Source organism: Paramormyrops kingsleyae, chromosome 16 (genome assembly GCF_048594095.1).
Source record: "Paramormyrops kingsleyae isolate MSU_618 chromosome 16, PKINGS_0.4, whole genome shotgun sequence".
NCBI classification, from domain to species: domain Eukaryota; kingdom Metazoa; phylum Chordata; class Actinopteri; order Osteoglossiformes; family Mormyridae; genus Paramormyrops; species Paramormyrops kingsleyae.
Window position 1 is genome coordinate 23,080,418 of NC_132812.1, and position 27,777 is coordinate 23,108,194.

Consider the following 27,777-nt stretch of genomic DNA (forward strand, 5'->3'; position numbering starts at 1 on the left):
AACTTGGGCAAGTTGTTAGTCACATGGCGGGCAGCAGCCTTGCTGTGCAGGATGAGTAATTGCCCAGATCTGCCTTCTGGGAGGGCGCCAACCTAGCAAACTGCCACCCCCCCTCCCCCACAACTGTTTACGTCGCCACTGCCCCCCCCCAAACAACTTTTACTGTCTCTCACTCCCCCACCCCCACCTCATACCGCCTGGAAAGTATGGAATTTTGCAATGGAAAATGTGTAGGATGTGCCGTTAGACACTGTTAGGTTGTTGTGAAATTCAGCCCTGGAGTCACATTCCTACTGAGTCAGAACCCAATACTCCATGGTCTGGTTCAGAAATGTGCCGAAATAATCAGGTTCAAATACTTTTTCACAAACAAATAACGAGCCAAAAAAAAGAAACTTGGTCATAGTAAGAGAATTAAAATACAAACGTCTTTATTTATTTGAACCAAGCCTAACTGGTAGGGATTGTTTCTTTTTTTTTATTTGGATTATTTGTTTATTCATTTTTTATTTTGGACTATATGGTGACTCACTGATTTTGGATTTTGAGTTTAATTCCCACTATGGATGCAAATATGCGGTGTAGTCAGACTGGTGGCTCGATCGCTTGTGGTGTGGTGCGTGGCATCCCCTGCTTTGTGCCTGCTTGATAAGTGATTATGCAAAAAGAACAGGTGAATATTGTCCTGCTAAAATGATCTCCCAGTACTAAACAGTTTCAGACAGTACATACTCATCTAGAATCTTTAACATCCATGATTAATAATATAAAATCATATAATTTCATTCAGTGATTTATGATGGCTTGGTTTTGTTTTGGTTTTTTTAAACAAAATTTAAAGTATTCTAGGCAATGAATTCATCCTGTGGTCATACAGACTTGCAGTCAGTTTGCTGCTGTATGTGAGTATGCTATGTCTCCGTGCATCACACGCTGCACTATTTGAAGAATTAATAAAGTAGTATTGGCATTTTGTAAATGAATGTGTTGTGGTTTTGGAAATTATGTTGTGATTTAAGGAATTAGGGAAGACTTTCTGCTGCAACTGTATTATAATCTGGGTGGCATGTAGTTTTTTGGAATATTTTGTGAATATATTCTGTGTTATTTGACTTCTGGTACATGGGATTAATTTAACTGTGGCCATTTCAAACATTGTTTTACTTTGTGCGAATATAAATAATTTTAGGTAGATGTGAAATGTGAGGAAGAAAGCTGACAACCCAGAAGCAGAGCAGTTAAAAAATACTGGATCTGATTTAACACCAGGCCGCAGGTTGTTTCCACACCTATTTTTCCTCAGGAACTTCTGCCACAGGAAATTGCTTCCGGAAGGGCAGCTACCCTGCTGAAACAATACCAACATTGCGAAACATGAAGTCTCAAAGTGCACTTGGACTTTAATGCCCAGCTTCACTGCACAGTTAAAGCAAATCTCAACTATTAATAGGCTTCATATTTTAGGACAATGGAAACTTTGTAAAATAAACATCCTAGTTATAATGTATTATATAGCATTAGCAGGTTGTGTAATCTATGGATGATGAGAAAGCATTACCTTTAATTCAGACCCAAAACCGAAATGTCTGTTCTGTTCATGGTTCCAGCTTTAGCCTCAATGTTTATCATATTCTGCTTTATTCTTTCAGATGTGTATACTGTGTAGTTTTGCAGTTATGACCACAGTTACAAAGCTGGTGGTAAAAACTCAGAGTAGAATTTCCACAAAAAGTTGATTAATGGTTTCTTGTACCATTTTTATAAGGTTACATTCCAAGAGAGCTCATTTGCTTTTAGAGATCATCGTATTGTTCCCCAGATGATGAGGCTCTGATTCTCATAATCATTTGGACGACTCCCACTTGCCTGAGGTCGAAAGACGATGATAGAGACGTCTCACACCTTGATATACTATGTAAATTAGTGCATGGCCAAGTATTATTACAATTCTGTTATCATCACTATAATCAGGTTGCATTTAGCCACTTCCATCCTACAGCCAGGAGCCGTAGAAGATCATTGTCTCAGAAAGGCTTCAGGAGGCAGTAATTATGCAATGATTTTTTTTGTGCACAGATTTCATGCACACAAGAATAGGAGCTTTTGGATGGGTTGGTGTTGTTAGTGCCAGTTAAAACACAGAGATGTGTCCAACGGTCCAGTTGAACAAATAAAACATGCATAATAACACAGTGTAAACATGCACACAGGGGAACTGACATCTGCCATGAAAGAGAGTTATGTCACAAGATCTGTCCTTGTATTACTGCAGAATTTCCAGAACCAGTTCTGCTGCCAGATTGCTGTCTCACTGCACTGGTCTGCAGACCTTGAGAGACTGACTCTTTTATAGAGGCTCGTCCGCATCAAAAGGAGGTCATAAACTGAAGCAGGTGTCCGTAGACTCCCCTCCCCCCTCCCCTGAGCTGGGCTCATCACCATGGTTACCCACCCAGTTATCAGTACACAGATCTAAGGCAAGTGACAAGTGCTGGCTCCATAGTGTCTGTGAGGCGACACAAACAAAATGGAGAGCTGCGCACAGAGTGGGCTGCTTTTTGAACCACGCCTCCTGCCTTCCAAAGGAAAGCCTCACAGCATCTTCTCCAGTATTTCACATTCACTGGGCTATTGCTGATGGTTCGGCTACTTCTCACCTTTTGTGCTCTGGGTAAAGACATGCAAATGTGAAGGTGTTGGATGACTGAATGAAAATATTGTGAGATCTGGCAGTGGGCACTCAGTTCGCCGTCAGGGTCATTGTTACCTTCCTCCTTTCAGCGACGGTTGTGCATGAGGGGTCAATGCATCACTAGGGGGTATATGATCCCTTATTTGGGGGGGGGGTTGTTGAATATGATTTCCATTCCTTCACCCTTTTCAGGAGGTAATGCACCACTTCACACTAAAACCAATAGTATACACAACTCATATGTCGAGATCTTTGTCCTACATATCTTACTTTTCATCTAGATTTTGTTTACACATTTATGTCACCTGAATTATAATGAATGACCTAAGAAACTAATTTTGAATGTAGGTGGAGGAAACATGTTATATCTCATAACATTCTTAGTCATCCCTTTACAATCCATCTTTACACCAAAAACAGTGAGTCCGTTCAGCTCAGGAATTTCACTTTCACAACACCAGAAAGATCGATATATTCTAATTTTCATTATTCATCAATCTCATTTTCAATCATGCTCAGCTTATTCAAGAGAAAATCTTAGTTCCGGAATTTAATGTGTATCACGTCAAAGCAGCATGTCGCTGTGGTGCACGTGGCCTTGCTGGTTTAAATGTGCAGCACACTGGTATCTCACACTCATCAAGTATCTTGAAATATCTTTATTGGCAGAACAAAAAAAGAAAAAAAGAAAAAACAGGGGTTGCTATCAGATTTCTGTAAAAACCACATGGCAGGAGATACTATGTGCTCATTTTTTCAAAATACAAGTCCAGGCCAACTGGTACTCTTTAAAGGCAACCGTTGTCTCAAGAATATGTGCATGATAAAAGAAAAAGCGACCAGGCAGGGGAATTGAAGTAAAATCAATGAAACACCTAAGGAGTCCCAATCTGGCTCTGGTTTTGTCTCATTGTGCTTGAAATGAATAGCATAGATGTAAACAGAACAGATGTTCCAGACGGAGCAGAGCTCCTCCTCGAATGCCCCTTTCAGCCAGATGCAGTGGAGGCATTTGCATTAAGTAAAAGAGGAACCCCCACCCCAACCTCCCCTCCTTCATGCTTAAACTAAGTGAAAGCGAGATAAGTGCAGTCAACATGCGATTGTGTGATTCATTCATTTAAAAAAAAAAGAAAGCAAACAACTTCAGTGTCTAAGTAGGAAATCAAGATTTTTATTATTAGCATTTAGACAATAATCACAGCTGTGATGAAAAACACTAGACAACCACATAGACATTCAGTGAAAAAAAACAGTGTTGCATACAGTGTCCATAAATAACCACTCCTTTTGCAGACAAACAGGTGTAAGTGCTGACATAAAAAGGTCTAGCAAGTCACAAACCATATACACTGGCGAGTCGCCTATTTTTGTACAATACTTCGTCTGTTCCCACGGGCCGAAGCATCAGATACGTATTTACAGTTTAACATACAGGTGAACAATAGCCAGCAGGCTCTGCCTGAACATTCAACCACTGCTTTGGCGCATTAAACGTTTAGCTAAGTTAAATAAACAAAATGAAAAAAAATATATATATTTACAAGCAGTCTGTATTCCAAAGTTTTGGTTTCTGGAACATAGTTGGTTTTGTGTGAAGTTCGGCTAACTGGAGTGGAAGCTGGAAGACTCCGACTCGGTGGAGACCGAGGAGATGGCACCACGCTTCTTGGGAAGCATCTTACGACTGGATCCCCGACTCGTACTCAAGGCGTTGCGGGCAGATTTCTTGAACTTAACCCCCAGGAAGGCATAAAGGATGGGGTTGAGACAGCAGTGGAAGTATGCCAGGGCCTCCGTAATGGGGATCCACTTCTCCAGACTCTGCACCCAGGAGCAGCTGTAGGGTATCACCTTCAGCATCATCAGGGTGTCCACAAAGATCCCCAAGCAGTAGGGCAGCCAGCAGCTGAAGAAGCACAGGATGAGCACCACGGTGGTCTTCAGCGCCTTGCGCTTGTGCTGCCCCTTAGAACACTGGGACAGTCTGCAGATGATGATGCAATAGCAGGTGAGGATTATCAGCCCTGGCAGCAGAAATCCCACCAGGATTTGCTGGAAGCGGAATGCGGCGGCCCAGATGTCGCCCGGATCCGGGTACGTGCGCCCGCAGGATATCCCAGTACTAGAGTCGTGCACCTTGGCGAACACCATGTCTGGCACAGTGAGCAGCACGGCTGGCAACCAAACTCCCACGTAGATCACCTTCTCAGCCAGGAGGCGCCTTGGGGCATTGCTGTTGGTGGCACGCACCACTGCCAGGTAGCGGTCCAGGCTGATGAAAGCGAGGATCAGAACGCTGCTGTAGAGGTTCACGGTGTGGATCATGTGGACCGCCACGCAGAGAAAGCTCCCAAAGTGCCAGCTACTTGCTGCATACACAGCCCAGAACGGCAACGTAAGGACAAACAGTAGGTCTGCCACAGAGAGGTGAAGCCTGTATTTGTCTGTCATCGTTCTGGACTTTCTCTGATAGCCCATTACTATGACCACCAGTCCATTGCCAACTATTCCCAAAACAAAGATTATTCCGTAAACCGTTGGGAGGAAGATTTTCTTTAATTTGGGGTCAATAGCTCGGTAGCACGGCTCTTCAAAGTTATCTTCCATCCATTCCCCCGATCCAATATCAGAGTCGTTAAACTCCAGTACAAAACTCTGAAAAAAAACACAAGTAACATTCCGGATTTAATACTTTAAAATGAAAAGTTTTGCATGTATCCACATTCATTAAAAATGCCGATATTGCAACGTCCGTAGTAGTAAAAAAATAAATTAACCCGCACATACGCAAAATACATATTCTAGTGTTATTTTAATATATACATTTCCTATAATATAACCAAGCTATTTGCATATGTAAAGCACATTTTACGATTACACATGAACACACTTACTTCGTCAAACTGTAAGTCGGACATTTTGGTGTGAATTCCCCTGGCAGCACACGCTCCTTAACTTTCCTTATAAGAGCAGCTTTGCTTTGCTCAGAAAGCACGCGAATGATTTTAAACCCCGTGCCTTCGGCACGCTCCACCCACAAGGGCGGGGTTTGGGGCGGCTGGTCACGCGGGCTCGGGCGGAGGCGAGGGCGCGTGCCGAGTGAGCGCTATCCCCTGGCGCTCTGAGGATTTCATACTCCGGCGGTAAAATTTCAGAATTTCTGTGACATTAAGTCCCATGGAAGCGACCTTGCCGTTACACGTACCGCACTTAATATAAGTTTTATTAATATTTATATTACTGGTTTGTCAAGTGCTCTAGGCTGCGAAGCCAGGTGTTCTATGAGGGTCCAAGGCAATTACTTGGATTGCTAGCGCTGCTCTGTGAGCGAAAACATCAGTAAGAGTTCGTTAAATAAATTAAGTATTACCCGGCGAGAAAAGACGAGGTATATGTTATGATATGTAAAGATAACAAATGTAAAACTAAAAGCTCTTAATCTTTCATATCTTTCACATCCTCCAGGTGTCGTTAGTTGGCCGCTACGTTTTTGGTCAGTGGTGTTATATTTAAACTTTATATTATTACTCATATTATAAGAAAGGTACATTAATCCAAGATGTCCCAAATACCCTCTCACAAACGATATCAGTTGAAAAGTAAGATTTGGCATAATTTATGGACGTTATTTATGGATACCCAAATTAGAAATAAGAGGTTGACAGGTGAATTGCTGTATTGTCTGGCCTCAGCTCACACCCGCGTCTCTAGGAAAACATTTATTCAGGTTTTGTGGGGGCGTTCTTACATGTGTCCGCAGCTTCAGCCGTCACTCTACACCCTGTCATCACATTAGTGCCGTTTTGTCTGTGTTGGGTTTCGCCCAGTTACCTAAAGGATTGTGAAGGAAATCCTGCTTGTAACCAGCCCAGTGCCTTGTAAGTGGCTTATCAGTTTTGAGCTGACTGGGTCATTTCCTTCTGTTGGTCTCCCTGTTTTTTTTTTTTTTTTTTTTTTTTAACCTTTTTTTTTCATTATAACCCGTATAGGCTTTGCTCTTGTTTAAGAATTTTGTCTGTTGACACTATTAGAAAGGCAAAGACTGGGATACGTCACTCGAGCTCCACTCTTTGCCCCCCCCGACCCCAACCTCATAATAGCATCGGGAGAAACTTTGCACGTTGAGGTAATGCTCGTTCATCATCCCTCTTAAACTCTCACTGAGTGACTGGAGCACCTTTGCTTGTCCTTTGAAATCCGAGATGATTGACTGATTGATTGATTCCATCCCCAGGCCCCCTCAGTGTGTTTGTGTAAGGTGTGCTGATGCAGAAGCATGTTTTAGTCCGTATCCCACATCCCGCGGGTGCTGGAGGTTGAAGTCGCTAAACATCAGTCCTTATGTAGGACAGAAGGAGAAAAATGGGTTGGGGGAGAACCTCATCACTGAAAAGGCTTGAGTTCAAACAGATGGTTTCTCAGTATGCCTGTGTAATTGTACTCCCTTTTCTTTGAAGCAGCACAAGGACCTTGTGCATGAAACTGGTGTACTGATCTGAATATGGGTACAATCACTTGAACTGCATTAGGTGGGTGTGAGACAAACACGCAGGCTTGCCTTTTCGGTTGCCATAACACTAATTTATTCCCTGTCATCTAGAGCAAATGCCTTTTGGGTTTGAACTGTGCGCTTAGTGAATGATATGCAGGACTTTGGAAACTATTGTTTATTTAGGGTTTGTTGATTATACCCAAATGGATACGCTAGCATGGTTAAGATTGTTTTTCTGCCTCACGGCTGAAAATCCCGGTGTTGAATATGCTTTGCACTAGGAATTCTGAGAGGTGGTTTCTTCTGAAGTGATGACAGACGACTGCCTTTTTGCTTGGATTGCACCTATTTCACAATATTCCCTGGGATTATTCAAGGTCATAAAAACATGCTGGTCATTCCCTAAATGAAATTTAAGTAATTATCATATCTTTATATGTGGCAAAGGGATCTAAACTCACGATGACTGAGTAGTAAGTTCCCCAAAATTTCTGCTAAGGTCAGAAAGTCATGAAACTGGACCCAAATAATTGATATTTCGAGTCCCAGAGAAGGGGTCTACCTATTGTTAATTTATTAATCTTTTTTTGCAGTCACAGGCAAATAAAGTAGGGATGTTTTGGGATGGAGTACTTTTCCCCTTTGCTATAGTCATGTTGAACATTAACCATAAGTAATCCTCATTGCTTAGTGTTAGAGCTGAAACCAGACTGTACCGTATCACCAAAATTTAAAATTTTAAATATTTCACTTGTCTTATATGAACGCTCTAGCCATAGCACTGCACTGAGAAGTATTCACATGAAATAGCAAGCCCCTTGTAAAAGCACAGGCCATGGGGTGGGGGCCACCAGTCCGTCACAGAGCTTACACCCACACCGAAGGCAATTCAGAGGTTAACTAACCACCTGTTTTAGGACTGCAAATCCACATCCCAGCAAGTATGACACTATAGTGCTAATCATCGAGGCACTGTCTAACGGTGTATTATATATTTTATTTCATTTAAATTTTATTGGACTGTCTAATTGTTAGATATCAGACATGTAGGTGGCTCTGGGATATGAATGTCAGTACATGACTGTGATGACTATTTTCTACTTCTAGATTGACCTGCAGGTGACAAAGTGGATAAGGATGCAGACTCTGGAAGTTATGGGCTCAAATGGCCCGAGGTACTCTGCTTTAATACCAAATTACTTAAACGGAATTGTTTTGCTGAGATACCCAGGTGAATAAATATGTAAAAACTGTTAGTCCCTTTGGACAACAAGAAGTGATGTAATGGAACACACCTTCCTTGCTTTCAGATCTTGCTCTTGGCTGAAGTGTTTGGTTAGCACAGTTGTTGCTACAGAAGACATTTGAGATGACGAACAGTCTTCTTAAAAAGGCTTTAACACAGAGGGAATGGTGTTAGCAAAACTGCAGGAGCTCTGCGCTTGAACAACAAATCAGTGTGACGAGTGATCAGGAATCTCTTGAGAAGAATGGGTGTTGAAATTTGGAGAATGAATGAAGGTGAGAATATGCAGATATCTCCTTTACATCAGCAGCCAATTAACTGCAGTCATATAGCAGATCTCCCTGTTTATGTAATTCAATTTGTGAGCAATGTGCATGGGGTTAATACCCATTGGGGCACTGATGATACGTATGAGTAATTTTGCTTTTTTTAAATTAGAATTTCCAGTTGTATGAATTAGTGTCAGCAAGTCGGAATGAGGGATGTTTCCTTATGAAGCAAGATACTATTAAACGTTAGTACAATGGAGAATTTTGTTCACATGCATCATCAACCTATTATGTTTTTATACATCCACAAAGGGTGGTGGTTTGTATTGCTTAATGTAAGCAATTAAGATTAACAGGCTATGAAATTTGGATAAGGGCACCCTTAAAGTGTTTGTTTATTATGATACAGCCAAACAGTCTAAGGCTGATATTAGATGTTCTCAATTTCACAAAGTCAAAGGTAATTAAATTTTCATCACAAAGGAAGATGTATACGAAAGAAAGAAAGGTGCATGAAGGAGAACAATTTACGAGAACAATTAAACACTAAGGTATATAGAAGGATTCAGTGAATCAACAGTTTAATGTAAATAACTGAAACTGAAAATGGAAAGCAAGTTACATCTGCATGGGAATGGAGCAAAAGAAAAAAAAACACAAAAACTTGTTTTCTGTGCTTCTGATGCAGTTTGTACATTGAAAGGTACGATGAACGAAGGTCTTGGTGTTGGCTGCCTGAAAAGGGGGCTGATCGCTCTTCTTCATCACCTTTGAAAGTTTGAAATCTTCTCTCATTGAATCTGCGTGTTCATTTCCTGTTTCATACAGTGTGCTCTTGTCATCTACAGTCTGTGGGTGTGATGCTATTTTCCATTTGAACTCAGAAGTTGGAAATTCTGTGTTCCTAGTTGGAAATTTCAGTTGGAACACCCATTGAAGCTGTAATTCCGACACTGCAACTCTGACCTCAGAATTCAAGATGGCTGCGCCCTTTATTAACAGAAGTGAAAACTCAAATTGTGTGCTATTTATTAGCACTTATGTCTTATTTGTGTTTCATTAAATTGGTCGTACACTCAGTACTTTCCAACCGCTATCTGTGGACATGTTGCTATGGTGTTTGTATGTGCCATTATTCATGAAATTGCTAACAGTGGCTAAAAATGAACCTGGCTACAGTTTTTCAAACTGGTCCCTGGTGTTGCTAAATGGTTTTCTGACTTGTACCTGTACTGGCTGTGCTTGGGCGTGGCGTCATTCCCAGTTCCAACTTATGACCTCCAAGGCAAACGGAATGCAGCATAAGGCCTGGTTGAGCAGTCCAATCTGCATCATGTGATGGCCTAGATGTAGAGTACTAAATGAAGATGATGTAGAACACCATTCTACCTGGCAGATGTGCAATAACTGGGGCCTTCTTCAGGCAGACTTAAAGCATTGGACAAAATTTTGCCTTCCTGTTTGTATTCATACACTAAAGAAACTGACGTTTTGTCTGTAGGATGCAAGTGCTCCTCGGAAGGGGATCTAAGTGCAGTCCCTGTTTGCAGCTCAAAGTCCAAGGGAATGGAAGAAGGAATTGCTCGTATGCAGAAAGCCCTGGTAGGTGCATATGGATAATTATGGATGGGTGCTTTCGAAAACATCGTCTGTGCTTTTGAATTGTGGAAACAATGGCCAAGCATGCAGCAGACTGGCTCCCTGCCACTTTTGGATGGCACTCGGAAGAATCATGTGCTAACGTGAGGTTTGACATTATAACGCTACCTACTCAAGGCAAATATTGCTCACTTTTTTCCCACTGAATTCCTAAGTTCTCTTTTTGGAATTGTTTTGCAGTATAATGATTCACAGTTAGAATGGCATTGCTGTGCTAAGACTGTCAACATCAGACACCTGCAGCGTTTTTTTTTTTTTCTTTTGCGAAAGGCTTTTGCAGGTGGCAACTTCAAAAATGTACACAGCAAACTGAAAATAGCAAATGAGTACAAAAACTTTTGCCAAAAAACAAGAGCAGAGAATACCTCTGCTTGGTATTCTGTGGATAGGTTCCAGTTATAGTTTGTTATTGTTTTTTGTAATGTAAAATGACAGGGCCACTTGTAGTTGAATAGAGGAACTTATATTAAAATCTTTTTTGTGTATAATTTAAATATGTGCATGGAAGGACAGTGTAACCATACTGCAATGTTGACATACAATATGAAAGGTCACAACTACTTTTTGATGATGGACTACAAATGAAGTCTGTGAAAAACAATCAGTAGTTCTGCATGGTAACTTACAAGGGTGAGCCCATGCATAGTGAGCATTGGATATTTTTAGATAAAACAATCTACTTGTGAGTTTTAAAGTAGCTTTAACACTTAAAATGTAGGTTTCTGTGAAATGTTGGTCTGTATCCATTGATTTGTCAAGTAATACACTATTCATTCAGCATAAAATTGTTTAAAGTTATTAGGCGTTAATGTTTGGTAGGTCATTCATGGGTCACATCAGGAGAGCAACATGAGGTTCAGACTGAAAAGTTGTCTGTCACTGAAGCCTTTTAAATGATCTGGCCATGTAGAAGATGATGCCCAGATCCTCCTGTTTATTGACTGATTTACCCTTGGATCACGCAGAAAAAGGTCATTATCAGACCTTATTTTCATTTAAAAAATACCGTCTCCCACATGACCTGCTTTGCTTTAGGTCAGTGTTTCCCAACCTTTTTTCTACCACGGCACACCATCCATAAGGCAAAGTTTTTCAGCTGCCACATCAGTTAAAAATAAGCTGCTTTACGTGTTCAGTACCTGGTTTGGTGTAGACTGACAGCCAGATGAATGGACATACCTGGAAACTAACCACAGCTAGGGTTTGCTATGCAGAATTGTTTACCATATGCATGTGCATAAAAATATGTATCATGTAAATCCTCTGAACATAATGTACACATAGGAGCAAGTTTTGGTTTCACATGGCAGTGAAAACAGGAAGTTGGCAGTTGGGGTTAGAGCAGATCTGTGATAGACACAATTTCAGGGCCGTGGGTCCTGAAGTGAAATTGCAGTTATAAAGCAAAGCGGCCCCTCCCTGAAAAAAGGTGGGCATTTCGCAGAGCGGTGGCCAATTAAAAGTCAGCCTGAACTGGGTTGGCTGATTCATGTTCAAATTTGGCGCTCAGCCTATGCGAATCCCCCAAACAGTTGAGAAACCTTTTTTGTGGTGTCAAAATACACAAAGGAAGGGTGTTTTCTGTCTTCATATGATAAGTGCAATATCTTTTCCCTTTTTTCTTAACGTCTAAATTGTGGTTTGAATTGGCGCCAGGGCTAAATGAACTACAGTATCTGCTTCTCACTGAATACCCATTGTTTGTAGGCCTGCATTTACATCAGTAGGGAAACCCTCACATGTTCATAGGAACAATGATCTGCAAATGAGATATGACTACAGTACATGGCGTCAATTAGGAGAAGGTTTTCCCTGTTATATTTCACGTGTACTTTTTTCTACAAGTGCTGGAAATTCACAATCATCTTATAACATTACTGAAACCACTGAATAGGTAATGAATATGTTGTGGACCCTCCATCTAATTAAGATAAACAGTTAGGTCCTATGGAATGCGTGAGTGCCACAGACTGCTGAGCAAGAAAGGATTATTATTATTATTGTTGTTGTTGTTAATAATAATAATAACAGTAATAATAATGAAGGCCTAAATTTTCAGTGAAAGCTTCCATTGTCTGTGGTGTTTACATTGATGGAAGAGCTGATGCTATCTGAATGTTATGCCTTCCCATTGGTTCCTATTTTAGCATGAATACGGAGGTTCTTAATATAAACAAAATCTCGCCCCCTGATTGGCAGGTTAACTGTGATTCGATCTAGATATGTAAGAAGGTCAGTGGAGCAAACACACGCAGATGTTTTAGGGTCTCTTGGGGAAAAAAACACTAACATGCTGTTTGCTGTCCCATGGGGACTTTCCTTAACAAAATAAACATGCTGTCCATTATCAGAAAGAAACTGTGTCTATTGTCACATGTGCACCTTGAACACATGTACAAATAAGCACGAAAGACTGATAATACTGCTTATTCTCAGTGTAACATAGGAGAAACCCAGTGTGCTCCTTTGGCAATATTCATAATGCAGGAAACACTTTGGCCACAAAATGCTGGCTATATCTTAATATACTAACTTAACTCATTTTCACTGTCCAGTTCCTATGAACAGCATGACCTACTGAAATTTGACCATGTGCACAGGGTCCTGCTTGATTTCTGTCAGTACATGTCCAGACAGGGCCCTCTTACAGAAGAAATTTGTAGTGACTGACACTTATCTGCAGAGTGGACGGAGGACATATAGGGAAACCGATGTCTGCATGTCCAAGAGGCCCTGGGGCCTGTTTTGGTGCCGAGAGGTCTGAAAGGTGACACTTAAGTACTTTCCCAAGGCAAGAGGAAAACAAATTGTTGCCTTTCAGTACTTCTCTTGGAGAGGGGGGGAGGGGTGAGCACAGACGCAATGCACAAGGCTTAATTACACGGCTTATAAGTGATATTGTTATCACCTTCGTTATCACAGTCCCCCAAGCTACCTCTGCCCTAAAGTATAAAAAATCCATATGATCATGCCTGTTACTCAGAATATAAATGTTATGAAATTTTGTGTTATTTTTATATCAGACATAAACACACCTTATTGTATAAAGCATTTATATTATATTTATTGGAAATATAATATATAAATATTATATTTATGTCTACATTTTAAACAATTAAGGTATCTAATAACACAAAATGCAGAATGTGTTCACCATAGGTAAGGAAGATATTGCCTAAAAAGCAACAGATATGTCTTCCATAAAGGCAATTATGAACTATGTGGATGATCAGAATGTACCAATTCTCATTCTTCTGTGCAATGACTGAAAAAAAAACAACTTAGTAAGAGGAACATGAAATACAGGCAAACAATTCAGTCATAAGAAGGAATGGACAGTAACAAAAAGGAGGAATGGAGGACACCATACTGTCCATGAGAGTCACATACATGTGAGAGCAGGCTTGGGGATTACAGTGCTGGGTTAGCTAGTGTCCAGCGCGGCAGCGCCCCCGGACACTGGTCCACTGGCAGCTTAGGATTAAGGGCCCTGCTCAAGGCTCCAGTAGTAAAATCAGTCTGCCAACACTGAGATGTGTGCTGGTGAGCTTCCAGTCACAGGCATAGAGTCTTAACCCTGCTGAGCTACACACTACCCCCCCAAATAAAATAAAAAATAAAACTCATTGAGGAGAACTTACGCTAATGTAGGTTAGGATCCAATCAAGAATAAAAACATTCAATTGCTACTAACTGCCTTTGAATGACACAGGGACTAGGGGCAAAGGCACAAGATGAACATGAATGATCTATTATGTAAATTTCTCTAAAGGAGAACATTACACATTTTCTGATCATTTTTTCTGTCATTATGTTATTGCCATGTCAGTTTCCTTACAAGTGATTGTATTGTTTTGGACCCTTAAATAAAGCAGTAATTGTCTTGGCCAGATCTTTCTGGAAATATCAATTTGAATCTCATTGACACTTTTCTGGTTAAATACTAGATATAAGTGTATGTACAGGGAGACACCAGTATGTTCCAGAATAATGCAAAATGAGTCTTAGTATTGTATTGACAAACATGCTATGCTCACTGCGTTGACTGTTTCTACATTTATTATTAAGCTAATAATTTTTTAATGATGAAGTGGATCATTTATTTACATAAAAATTACAAAGACAAACACACCCCGTGAGAATTTCAAGCCACTGAGCTCTGATTTGTGTAAACACAACACTTCTTGAGCTTTAGATTGCATTTCCCCCTCACGAGGGTCAACTCCTGGCCTTTGTAGATGCACAGATCAGGATCTTTTTTACTGGGTGTTTATACTTCGGCTCCTTTGGGTCCCCTTTCTCAGAATTCTTGTTTTCTCTTTATAAATACCAGGAAGGCTTGATCTTGGGTCTGATAATGACCTTTTTCTTTTGCTTATTGACACCCACCTCCCCCCCCCCCCCCCCCCACCCACCCCACCTTCAAAAATTCGAAGCGCCTTCCTGTCTAAATCTAAAGGGTGAGTGACATCAAGACTATGGTGGAACATTGTTGGAAGACTGCTTTCAGACTCATCCACTTCTATGCAGCATAAAAAATTTATTTTAAGCTTGATTGCCTCTGATTTAATGGAAGTGCTTTGCGTACCAGAGACCAAGCTGACAATACGGTAGAAAGCATGACAGAAGATTGGGGGAGGGGGCTTTTCATGTTTTCAGTTCAGTTCCCAAGAAGTGCCCTTGAGCATGGAGCCTGAATTTATCCAGCTGTATAAAGCGGTCTCTCTGCTGTGTCAGCTAAACAAGTTAAATGGACATAAAGATGTTTTGACGGTATTTTCCGATGCATTTTTCTGCAGGTTGGCCACGAAAGTCATTCATCCATCCATTTTGACAATCAGTTTTGAGTTTTGGTTCTAAGTCTTCCTAGAGCAAAAAAGTTAATAGGCTTTGGTACAGCTGGCTAAGACGTGAATGCAGTGTCAGCAGTGCTATGTTGTAGCAGAAGCAAGAACCTCTTTCTGAGCAAATGGGCTCAAGGTCAGGCCTGATTTCCATGTAAAGGAACAAAACATTTAGGTTCCTATGAGCTATAGTGCTTGCAGAAAATCTTGGGGTGCTTGCATAATTCTGTGAAAATGTTGCTAATTTATTGGCTTCATAAAAAAGTCCATTGATAAGCAGTGTGCAACATAACTGCACATTGTTCCATTTAGTGTCATCATTTTTTTTACTAATCCATTCAGTTCCGTTTTTGCCATTTTGCTGTTAATTACAATTTTAGTCATTGGTTCTGAAAGGGATATTAAACACAAATGTTTAGTGTTTCATATTATTACTAAGGTGTTACTAATTTTAAAAAGCCCCTAATGAGACTGCTTGTCAATTAACTTTTTAACTCAGAACTGCCAATTGTAAACTATAATTTGCCTTTCATACACATACTACTTGAAATTAATGTACTGAAAACTATGGGTTTGTAATGTCATATATAATTTGTGTAAACAAAAAGTAATGATTTTTGTTATGAAACCAACTAATTTGCAAGATTTTTACTGAATCAAGCAAGTGTCCCAAGACTTGTGAGCACTGTACGTCACCTAACCCCATTTCTTGTGGTGACTCTGTGTCCCCACAGAAGGGAGTGTGTGATTGGCTTTATGACCCAGCCTGAAGAGCCACGCCTTCTCCCGTCTGATACCTCTGCATCCTGCCTGGACACCTGACAGCAGAGCTCTGCAGGCTGCAGCGTGTGTCATTGTCAGAAGGGTTCCTCCAGATGTGAGGGCTTATCAGAGCGTTCTGCTACACCGCAGGAGTTGTGTACTTAACTTATCTGCGACTAACAGGAGCAGCGCTACATGGCTTTAGCGGCGCGAGAAGTTCTGGATCGATAGATAGCCAAGATTTGGCAGCAGTGAAGAATGCAACAGTTAAGTCCCTCTCTGTGAAGCAGCTTTTCCTTGTGATCAAGGCTATGACCGAAACCAAGAGTCTAGAATTCACTATAATGAAAAAACACTGGCAGTGTGACGCTGTTCCCCATATTAAGATTAACCTTTTTGACGTCAATTGACATCCTCACTTCCTTATTTGTTAAATTTGGATAAACCCACTGTAAACAGGCGACACTTGATGAGTTCCTTTATTACACAAAGATATTGTGCCGTTTAGACCCTGGCTGGGGGGACTGAAAACCCCCCCAAGCCCATTCTCTCAGCTCATTTATAAACTGCCAGCCAGAGAACATATGTAACATCTTACCCACTCTTCAAATGAAATCAATGTCTGATCAATCTTAACACAGGGGCCTGCAGGGGGTTACTGAGGTCAGCCACTGGGCTTTCATCTTGGGCGTCCACTGGTCGCCGGTATCTGGGGCTGTGGCTTGTTTCTGCTCGATCCAGACAAATTCAATTAGTGGCGCCGTTTCCCCAGGGGGAGGGTAGAGGGTAGCACCTCCATCTGGTTTCACTGGAAATGCGACTTAAGGGGAGGAGCGGTAGATGCATCACCCAGACCCGCCAGGGCGCGGCAGATACGGGCACGCACGCCAAACTCGGGGGCGTGCTCGCATGAAAACGGGCACAATTCGCTTATGCTGCACATCCATATAGACGGAAGACACTGAGGACTTTTCACTTGTAGCTGCAAAATTAAACCAAGAAGAGTTTTAATTTGTAAAACGCAATGATGGTATTGAAGAGTTGAGAATAGCTAGCATAGTATTTGCTGTGACGTACAGTAAGTCATTTTGGAAAAACCTGATTAAGATGGTGAGTTTATTTTCAGACCTGAGTTCAGTGGTTTCCTGCAGTGTTGCTTGCTCCCAATGAAGTTTCACACTTAAACTCAGGTTTACTCATTATGGGACAAGGGAGCACCACACCCTCTTTTACAGTTACTCTGTCTGTTACCCTGACTCAGACTCATCTGCCTGCTGTGACACAAGTTACTACTTAATCCCCGTACCCCAAAATAACAGCATCTGTCACTCTGTCAGTCTGACAATGTAATGTAGCCAGTCACTGTTACCAGATATGTAAATTTCAGACTTTTTATATAGTCCAAATGTCTTAATTAACTTCCACAAATTTATATTCCATCATTCTTGTCTTGTTGGCAGCACAATAGCTACATAATGGTCTACGACAGTTAACAATATTCCACAGGGTGGTCATATTGAATTGCTGTTAGCCTCTTTTAATACTTTTTTTCAACTGAGCCTTTGTACTTATTTTTATATCACCAAAGCATGTGAAGAGCACTTCCAGTTTTTGCTTTGTCATGATTGTGTGACCTCGTGCTTTTGCGGGAGAAGCAAGAATCAGGTTAAGGAACTTTTCTTATTATGGTTTGGGGCCGCAGTAACCACAGTGAAAGTCAGCACCCATGTTCTCATGAGAATCTTATTGCCTGTTTGTATGTTTACTTTCGAACTTCAGAGAGATAACCGTCTCCAGACTTTATGGAGAAGCAGTTTTGCTGGCAAGTTTCCTAACCTCCCTGCGATGGAGATATTGCCCAGGTCTAGTGAGAGGTGCGATCTCATCCTCTCGAGTGCCATGCGTGTGCATCTGTTTTCTCTGTTGCGCAACACCTGTCGGCGGTCGCCGTGACGACACCATGCCGGTGCTCCGGAGCATGAACCCTGACTGAACCTGCCTTGTTTTTCTCTGTCACGGCGTCGGGCCGCTTTCTCTTCCCGTCTGGCGGGTGACGTCACTCCCTCACCCGGTGAGACCACAATTTATATGCCGCACAATCGATGAGTCACTCCCACAAGATTCCTATCATATCCAGCCCCCCACTGTTGCTTATGTAAAAATGAGAAGTAAAAAGTTGAACTTACTTGTTTTTATGTTTTACTGACACGAAACGTGTGGGACCATGTCAGACAGGAATATGACTCCTGTCAAGCTTTTGAGACGTAAACAAGTCAGACTACATGGTATTGAGGGATTTTGAAAATGTCTGTTTTCAGAAAAGGGATGTTTCTAAGATGAGGTTTATTCCAGTTCCTTGACCTCAGTCCCCACTAATGTCTATAGGTAAACTGGTCCAATATTCCTGAAATTCTGTGTATATGTTGAAAAAATGAAATCCTCGTGTTCCTGTGAATGCTGGAACACATAAAGGCTCCCCTTCAGCAATGGGAAGAAAGTGTTGGAGATGTGTCACAGCTGGGTGTGGGCTCAGCTATTAGTGTCTGTGTGCACTTTCAGGGCCTGAAAGAAAAAACAGAGTTAAGGTTCTTGTGACTGGTGCATGAACGTGCTCATCACCTGACTTCTCCCTGACTGGGGATATCCACACCTCTCCCCCACCTCTTTCAGACTGCTTATCCAAACAGAAGAAGGATAGCACAGATTCCTATATCTCTACCTGACAGCAGTGAGACATGGTCAGGCTGCTCTGTGGTTCCTACATATCACTCTGCACTGGACTGAATGGTGTGAAACTTCAGAATCTTTTCCTGTCTGCTTCATTGCTTTGGAGTTAAACTGCTCTTTAAAAGCTTCCTTTTAATGAGTGTCTTGGAGAGCAGTCAAAGTACAGTGCAGGACAGCCACTTATCTGGGCAGGGTGGGGTGCGGGGGCACTTTTACATCTGTGCCCAATCATTAATGAAACCAGTCACCAGGTGGCGCTAAACTCCCTGGGGAAAAAGCTAATGTTTCTGTCCATCATTCACTGTTCATTTCAGACTACTTATGGTCCACATCTCAGCATGTGTAGGCACAGCTGTTAGGGCTGGGCATGTGTCCCCCATGTGGTTACCCTCACCTGAGTGCACCAGTGACCTGTTCATCTGGTCCGTCATGCGAGCCTTTGTGCACACAAGCAACTTAAGAGAGCAATCAAATTAGGAAATTAGGAAGTGCCGCCTTTACATACAAAGAGGCGACATATTTCCTTCAATACAAACCGGGTGTAAAATTTTCACGAAATTCAAGGTAACGAGACAGTTTGGCCAGAAATTTGGTTTTTGCATAATTTTTGTATTCCTTTCCCAGGCTGTTAAAAAACTTACCAAGTGCCCTTGTTCCCCTAAATATATAAGATGATAATCAGCCAGGCTGAGCTAAAAGAAGAGTGGAAAGTCTAACTTGTGTTCTTTAACTTTTACATGCATTAATTTTCCTGCAGATACTTGAAGAGGCTTTGATTCATACAAGTGCACTAAGTGCATATCATAAAACATCACTGGTCGCCATGAATATTGTTTCATCACAGTGATATTTAAAGGCATCAATTGAAAATGCAACTGACCTGGCTAGTATTAAATGGGACCCACTGTTTACCTATAGCGTGTAATTTTTCTCAAGCACCAGAGACACACCCAGCAAAACGAAAAAAACAAAAAAAAACAGGTTAGCCAGGTGGATATCTGACAGACGGAGTTAATTACGAGGAGTCAGGTGACTCCCAGGTGTGGGCCTTCTGAGTCTTTGAGTCAGACTGTGTCTGTGTGTGTGGGAGAGTGTCTCTGTGGTGTGTTTGCGTATGTTTGCTTGTTTCTGTGTGTTTGTATCGGTGTCATTGAAATTGTACATGTGTGCGATAGTCTATGTCCCTGTTAATGCTTCTCTGTCCTGTGAAGATAAATTTTGGGAAAATGCACGTGTAAAGACACCAAAACCGGAAAAGCAGACATGGTAGCCATCTCCTCAGACAGTTACCTTTTTTCAGTCTTATCTGCTTAAAAAATGAAGTGAAAACCTTTAGGTTATCGCTTTTCAATTCGCTTTGACTTTTACTGGTTTGGATCTGGAATTATTATTAATTTTCCACAAAGATGGGAACACAAACACTTGTATGTATGTGTGTAAGTGTGTGTTTGTCAGGGTCCCTGGTGTGTGGTTTTGCTGCGTATGTGTGTATACACATCAGTATATGTGACCTTCCTCAGTATGTGTGTTTGTAAGTGTCGGTCTGTGTACATGGGTCTGCATGTGTTTATGCGTTGGTGTTTGTGTGGGTGTGTATTTATTTTGAGTTCTCTCAAAAGTCCAGGTTCCCATGCCTTCCAAGGGCCACTGGGCGCTTCTAGTTTCTGTCTAAAGCCAAAGACTAATTGGGGCTCTTGCTCCCCCACCCCCCAACCCCCTGCCTCATTAATCAATGAGAGGAGCTGTACCCTCTCTCGCCCTTTCTCTCCACCGGTGCCCTGGGGAGCGGGGGCCCTGCACTCCGGCGACGCATAGCTTTCCCCTGTGCATCTGCATCCTGATCCCAGGGCACCCGTCCTCCACGGAAACAAAAGCCATCTTGTCACATGGTGACCGAGCGCCTGGGGGCCATTCAGGGAAGGGGAACAAATGAAAAGCAGCCCTGCAGACATGCAGGAGAGAAGCGGGGAGGGAGTCGAGTCACGTGACGCCTCTCACCCTTTGGGATCAGCAACAGATTTATGGTGCTGCTTCTTTTTGCCAAAACCTGTGTGGCCTTTTCAGTCTTTTCAAGCAGTATTAAATTTTTTTTTTTTTAAATTGGCCTAGATTACTAGGTACAAAACATTTTTCTCTGTATTAATCACCAATAGATTTTGAAAACAGTTTGTGTTTGGCTGGCTCAGGAAAGTTCAGGAAAGGTTAGGTAACATAAATGTAAATATTGTGGCTTCGCACATTTTTTTTTCTTTAAAGGTGAGCAGGGTGGAACTGGGTGATTGCGGTGGGGGGCTGGCAGAGAACCCGGCGGGAGCATGTGAGCAGTCTGCTGAGCAGCCACACTTCCTGAATTGAGTGGAACACACTGTTCTTATCATGTTTTTTTTTTTGCTCGTTTGAAAGCTATTGTGACACTTCATAATGGGTTTGATACTGCATGAAACACATGTATTCAATAGTCATTTTGCTTACGAGTGGTATCTTTCATCGCTGAGTGCTGTTTTGACAATAAGCTTTAGAGCTGCTGTTACTCATAATGCCCAATTACCATATGCATTAATTGCTTGACATCTTTGAACTTTTGTTTGATATTATGTATCGTTGCAGATAGTGCTTCAACTATCACTCTTAATTACTAAGCAATCTGAATAAATTACATCTGCCTGTCTCTCTGTTTGCATTTAATTTGATCATTGAAGAAGGCTAACACTCAATAATAAAATAGTATATTTTATTTTTTTATTTTATTTATGTGCTATTAAAGACAAGCATAGGTATAAATTGGATACACAGTATAGCTTATTTTCTTGCATTTGGAGCAGAAATGATTTGACTGAAGAGCAGATTTTACATGGGATCCTCTGCACAGAGGCGATTCTAGGGACACTGGGGCCCTAGGCAAAAAGCTTGGCTGTGCCCTCCAAGCACCCTGCCTAACACAGTCAAATTTATGACCATTGTCTAAATTAATATCAACACAGAGAATTTAATAAACACAATACATTTATTTTCACTTTTCTGCGGAAACCAATACACAAATAAAGCATATTTGTTGTTGCAATGTAATATGTAATCGGCCCAGCTCGGGGCTCTACCTCTGTAGACTTCAGAGTTTGAAGCGAGCGTGGAGACAGGCGCTTTGAGACTGCGCTTGGATTTGCCGCCATCTAGCGGAAAAGCTCAAAGCAGTCAACGACGCACGCTGACGTAAAGGTTGGCCTATACATGTTAATAAGAGGCGAAAAAACTGAAAGTGCCTGAACTGTTAAGTAACATTCATTTAATGTTTTTTAATAAGATGTGTTTGTGGAAAGTTTGCTTGAAATAGGTAAAGTTTTTCTTTTTAAAACCTAATTTGATTTTGTCACGTTAAAGGCTGATTTGGTAATCTCGGAAGATTGTCAGGTCCCACACGCCGCGTTAATGCATTCGCCGGCTCACTTGAAGGACGAAACGGAATCATTGTATCAGACAAGTCAGGCATGAATAGTTAGTTTGCCTTAAAAGAATTGGATGCAGCTGCTGTAAATCGCTCCGTGTTGTTGCCTCGTGTGTGTGTGTGTATCACACTGAAGTTAATGACATGTTATAAAACTGTCATATGTCCATCCATTCATCCATGCTTATCCAGCCTCTAATCCTGAGAAGGGTCGGGAGGACTGTCAGGTGGGCTTATTTTAAATTAGTCGGCGATCCGTTTTAGATATAGGCTATGTATAGTGTTCCTATGGGAATCCATACATATTGCATAGCAAATACCCAGATAGCACGCATATATGTTGAAATGACATTTATTCCATATCAGGCAAAAACAAGTTGAAACAAGGTTGGTCTTCAATCTCTCACTTTATATTAACATTGAATAATGTTTTGCCCCCACCATCAATTTTCCAATATTGAAAATCTGACCAAAAATCAATTCAGTTTCAACGTTGATAATTTAACACTGACTATAATTCAACGCATTTAACTACAACTCAACGTTGAAACAATAACGTGGGGCTATGTGGGTAATGAGTTTAATGTGTTTATGAATTAATTAATGTTGTGGGTTTTCTCTTGTAGTTAAATTTTTATCTGTAGCTCGCGCTTCACCATGTTTCCTATTGTTGTTAGTCTTTAGCTGCGTTTCCCAAGTATTTCTAACGCAGTACTCACTTCTTACTACATCGTGAATGTTGCAATATCGCTTCCATTTTAATTCCTGCCCCCAATAGCCATATCAACGATTTTATAGCACGGCAGGTGACCATGACTGTCTCATATAATATTGATTGCATAGGACACTGCTTATTACCTATGTGCTACCTAATACCTAAAATATATTTTCCATATGTGGTCTACTATTACATTATGTATTCTGGTGTTTTAGTACGCAGAACACGTCGTAATATAGCCTACCATGCATTTTAGGTGTTGTATTGCGATCGTTTGCATTGGATTAATTGTAGGTTTAGTGTAGACCAGCATTTAGAAAAGTTAGCGAGAGGTAAACAAACCTGATGACGAAAAGCGATGCATGGAAATCAAATTATATTTTATATAGTTTGAAGCCGAGCGTCGGCGTGCATGCGGCTATTTTCGTCGGTGGCTAATTTAGCGAATTAAACGCGTGTCTAAGTGAACAATGAAAAGTTGAGCTCAGTGCCGGGCAGTCATCTTATTATAAGGACCGCTGGCGACCCCTTAAGTGGCGCTGTTCCTCCAGACAAATGGTGCTAATGGCGAGAAATCCGGGAATAAACGCGGAGAACATCGCCGGTTAAAAACGGTTCTGTAACCCCTGTCAACTTTGGAGTGGCGTAGGAACAGTCATTCTCTCAGGTTTCATTATTAAAAGTGATTTAAAAAGACAAATTCTCTGTAAGTGCGGTATTTAACCGTGGAGATATTTTTGAGGAAAAGATAACCTATGGCGCAGCAGGAGACAAAAAAAATCCATTGCATAGGGGTGACATTGTGGGTAAGAAACTCAATTTAAAAAAGTAGGTTTCACCTGGCGCTCTGCTATTGTACCGCTGAATATAATGTGCTTAAACCTAAATTACCTCAGTAAAATATCCAACAAGATGAATCGTTACCTTAAAAATATAAATCCTACAACACAAAAGCAACCTCGAAAGAAATTTCTTCCATCTAAGATTATGCTGGTCCTACTGTGGCCATAAACTGGCCATATAAACAAGTACAGTACTAACCCGCGGTCTTAAAGCCAGCATTTCCCCTATAGCCTTCTGTAATTTAAAGGGGAGTAGCTTTTGATCTTCTGGACCATGTGGAATTATTAGTGGTGTAGGCAAGCCACTCATCCTGGTCCTCCTCGCCCATAAAGTGTGTAGCCTCTCATATCATTCATACTTCCCATGATCCGTTTCATCCAGGCAGCAATTGTGGTGGAATCAGAATAGACGGATTCAGGTGGTTAAGTGACTTCTTGAAGCCTGAAGCTTTGACGTATTACTGCAGCTTTTCATAAACTGGGGTAGTTATTAGTGCAGTTTATAAGGGGAGAATTCGCACATTGCATTTCCAGCAAGACATCAAAGCCTCTTCAGTATTCAGAAATGGTCGCTGTTCTTCACTGGCCTGTGATGCTGTGACACTCCTTTGTGAACTCAGACTGTAACTCCAATACATTTCATTCAGTGCCCCTTGTTATGAAGTTTTGGCCCCTATAAGCAGACATGATGACAATTATCCAGATTTTACATGTTCATCTGCCTTCTATTTGCATATTCGGGTACTATTGTTGACTTCGAAATGTATCACCTAGAAAAAATAAGAGCCACTACAATAAATTTCTCTTATTAAAGATGGCATCCCCAGGAAATTAGCCATAATTCTGTATTGTGTTCTTTTTAATAGAAACATTCATTTATGTTAATAGACTTATTTTGTGACAAAAATATGTGGAACAAACCAGACACTTTAAGTTAGAGGTTTCTGTTAATGCAAGCATTGAGACATCAGGCATGAACTGTGCCTTAGGTGTAGGTTTTGCATTTTATTATTTATTAGTGTCACTAATCCAGAACATTGCATTCAACCTGAGGTGCCAAAATATAAACCATTCACTGTGTAAACTGTGGTCACCGGCTGCAGAAAAGCCACAGCTTTCATGTTTGCCAGCATGTCCTGTATGTTGTGTGCTGTGCTGCATGACATTAATCAGCCATCTTGAAAGTGTTCACTCCACATGCCAAGATGTGGCCCTAAAAGCTGAGTTTTTAGTCTGTCAGGTGATTTCAGTCACTCGGACAATTCTATTGCTTGGAAATTATCTAATTGAATAACACATCGTTACATAGGCACAATATCTCCTCAGCCTGTTATTCAGCTGTCTTTCCTTTTGATTTCATTAAGTCCAACTTGATTCGACAGACCGGGGGGGGGGGGGGTCCAATAAGAGTTTAGGTAAGGAGCATTCCTATCAGACAATCATGACTTCTAGCTTAAGTGAGCTAACTGAGAAATCCTTCTTCGTGGAACACCCCCCCGATAAACAACCTGAGATCACCTCTGCGTTTGTTAATCCTGAGGTCAGGGTCGTCTGGACCAAGGTGAGGTTCTAGAGGCAAGCGCCTGCCAGGTAAATGGACATGATGCCAGGGGTTACCTGTGTTTGTGGAGCGCCCGATGGCAGGTGGGCGCTGCAGTAGCAGCTGCTTTGGGGGCAGGGAGGAGGACGGATGGAAGGCTGGCATGCTTACACACAGTGCTACTGAGGGCATTGATGCATCGCCTGGAACTGAAAATCCCCAACTTTGTTTCTAAATCTGCACTGAACATGGGGTTTTCACTTAGTTGCTTTTATCTAGACTAACTCCCTGTTTATATGACTTTTAATATGCTGGAGGAATTGAGGTGGTTGGGGTGATGCAGTGGTTAGTACTGTTGTCTCATACCTCTGGGGCCAAGGTTCGAGTCTCTGCCATGGCTCCATGTGTGTGGAGTTTGCATGTTCTCCCCGTATCCTTGTGGGATTTCCTCTGGGCACTCTGCTTTCCCAGTTGCAACACATGTTGAAGTTAATTGGAGTTGCCAAATTGTCTGTAAGTGTGAACGGTGAGGTTGCTCTACACTAGGTTGGTGCCCCATCCTGGGTTGTTCCCTGCCATGTGCCTGTAGCCTCCAAGATAGGCTCCTGACCCCCCGCAACCTTTTAAAGGACAAGCGGTTACAGAAAATGGGTGGATGGAATTCAGGTGAAGTTCCTTGTTCGAGTCCAACAGTAGGGTCTGTCCAGGTTACAGGTCTTCACCCACCTGAAGAACCCTTCCTCTGCATGTCCCAAGAAGAGTCGCTTGTGGGTTTTTCTGATTTCCTCCAGGAGCACCGGAAGAGCAACTCCGAATGAACTCCACATGGGATTAGAGCTCCCAACCATAGAGGTATGAGACAACAGTGTCTCCCTTCTCCGAGAGATCTCCGGGATTAAAATAAAAATAATAATTTTAAAAGTGTGTTGATACAGCCGCTGGAGAGTCCTTGGTCTCCTAAGAAGGTTAAAGGAATGACGTGTGTGTAGTGCAGTGCAATGGGGAAACGCCAAACCTACACCTTGTGTTTTTTAGTGTCATCAGTACTACTAGTACTGCTATCAGTCTGTACTGGTTAAGGTGTCATTAGTAATGGAGACTGAGCTCAGAGGTGTGGCTAAAACGTGGAATAGGTAGGTGTTAAGTTCAGTACATTTTCTCATTTCCACTTACTGTCTTCCATTAGCCTCCACATGAAGCAATTAAGATGGTAACCATTGATATTAAATATTAATTAAAGTAATGGTCTGTGTTTTGACTCAGCTTTTTAATTACACACGGCCGGTTTTTGCCTGTTCAGTTTACGTGACCTATTTTAGGGTTTTCATTAGTTGTGTCTTATTCAACTGTAACATTTTTATCACATTACATGGGTTTGCTCGATTTCATATCTGTCTGGCTTTTTTTATTTTAAGGATCCAGAACTCATTCGTCATAGTTTCATATTCCCCTTTCCCAGGCATAATTATATATTTCTGCTCAAGACTTCTTTGCAAAATATCTGGAGAATGATACTTAAATCAATGAAAATATTAACAGTAAATGCATTTCAGAGCAGCACAAGGACTGTTGGATTTAATGACGTGCAAGATTAAAAAGCAAAGGCTGCATGATTGGAGGAACAGCAATTTATCATTAAGGGAATGTGTGTAGAAAACTGGCATTTATGTGTGGGAAGGCAACTGGGAATATCAACTGGAACAATGGTGTCAAACTCAATTCACTTCATAAAGGCCGAATGACATTCACTTGTGTGGTGTAAAACCTTCATTGGTCACGGGGTTGATTTGACTGGGCAGAGGGGGTCAGCAGGTTTGGCTGGAGGTGCGTGTGGGGGTGAAAGGGCATGGGGTGGGTGCTCGAGTCCCCGGGGTAAAAATGACGAAGTTTGAGTTTTCTGAAAAAATTGCTAAAATTTCTTCCATCTAGAATGTAATAACTTAAAAACACCTTTTTGTGGACCAGTGTTTGATTTCAATAATAATTAGCCGAACCTAAAACTGAGTAGTTTGCGGAGGGAAAATGACAAGACCGAATTGAAATGCTCATTATCTCCCCAGCCGGGAGCATGTCACTGTTTTCTCCTGTTTGTTTTCTGCATGCTGACTCATGGACTGTTTCCCCCAACGGCAGGTGCTCTTTAGAGTTTGTCCCCCAGTCAATTATCACTGCATTCCTGGGGTTGCATCTGCACTTAAATATAACAGCACTACACATGCATACCCGTTTATGCGTCTGAGTGGCTGTCAGTGAATGGGCTTTAACTGCTGGGCAGCTGTCCAGCGACGTGCCAAAAGGAATTACTTATTTTCCTCCAGAACTTTCCATAATGGGAAATATTGAAGAAAAGATGGAAAGGTCATTGTGACCGTGGATGATGCTTTTGGAGATACGTGTCTCAGACTCCTCACACACGGTCATTAGGGATGAAAATGTTTTTGCTGAAGGAGGCAAGCGTGTGCAATGTGAACTGTGGGTTATAGGCATCCTCTTCTTTAATGGCAGCCCATGGGATACCACTGGTTGAATGGGGATGTTGAGGGA

The 27,777-nt window shown here is 41.6% G+C and overlaps 1 protein-coding gene across 1 annotated transcript; it reads right to left on the minus strand.

The window, feature by feature from the left end:
- Positions 1-3,846: 3,846 nt before the first annotated feature.
- Positions 3,847-5,681, minus strand: LOC111858385 (C-X-C chemokine receptor type 4-like). The gene is made up of 2 exons (XM_023840133.1): positions 5,590-5,681; positions 3,847-5,350 (listed from the first exon to the last, which is right to left on the minus strand). Exons 1-2 carry the CDS (start codon positions 5,611-5,613, stop codon positions 4,298-4,300), a joined length of 1,077 nt encoding a protein of 358 aa, XP_023695901.1. The 5' UTR covers positions 5,614-5,681; the 3' UTR covers positions 3,847-4,297.
- Positions 5,682-27,777: the final 22,096 nt, after the last annotated feature.

Bases quoted from the DNA above. Each gene is read 5' to 3' on its own strand.
- LOC111858385 (XM_023840133.1), bottom strand. From the start codon at position 5,613: ATGTCCGACTTACAGTTTGACGAA. The intron at 5,351-5,589 runs GTAAGTGTGTTC...GTTTTTTTTCAG, and splicing joins CCGACTTACAGTTTGACGAA to AGTTTTGTACTGGAGTTTAA.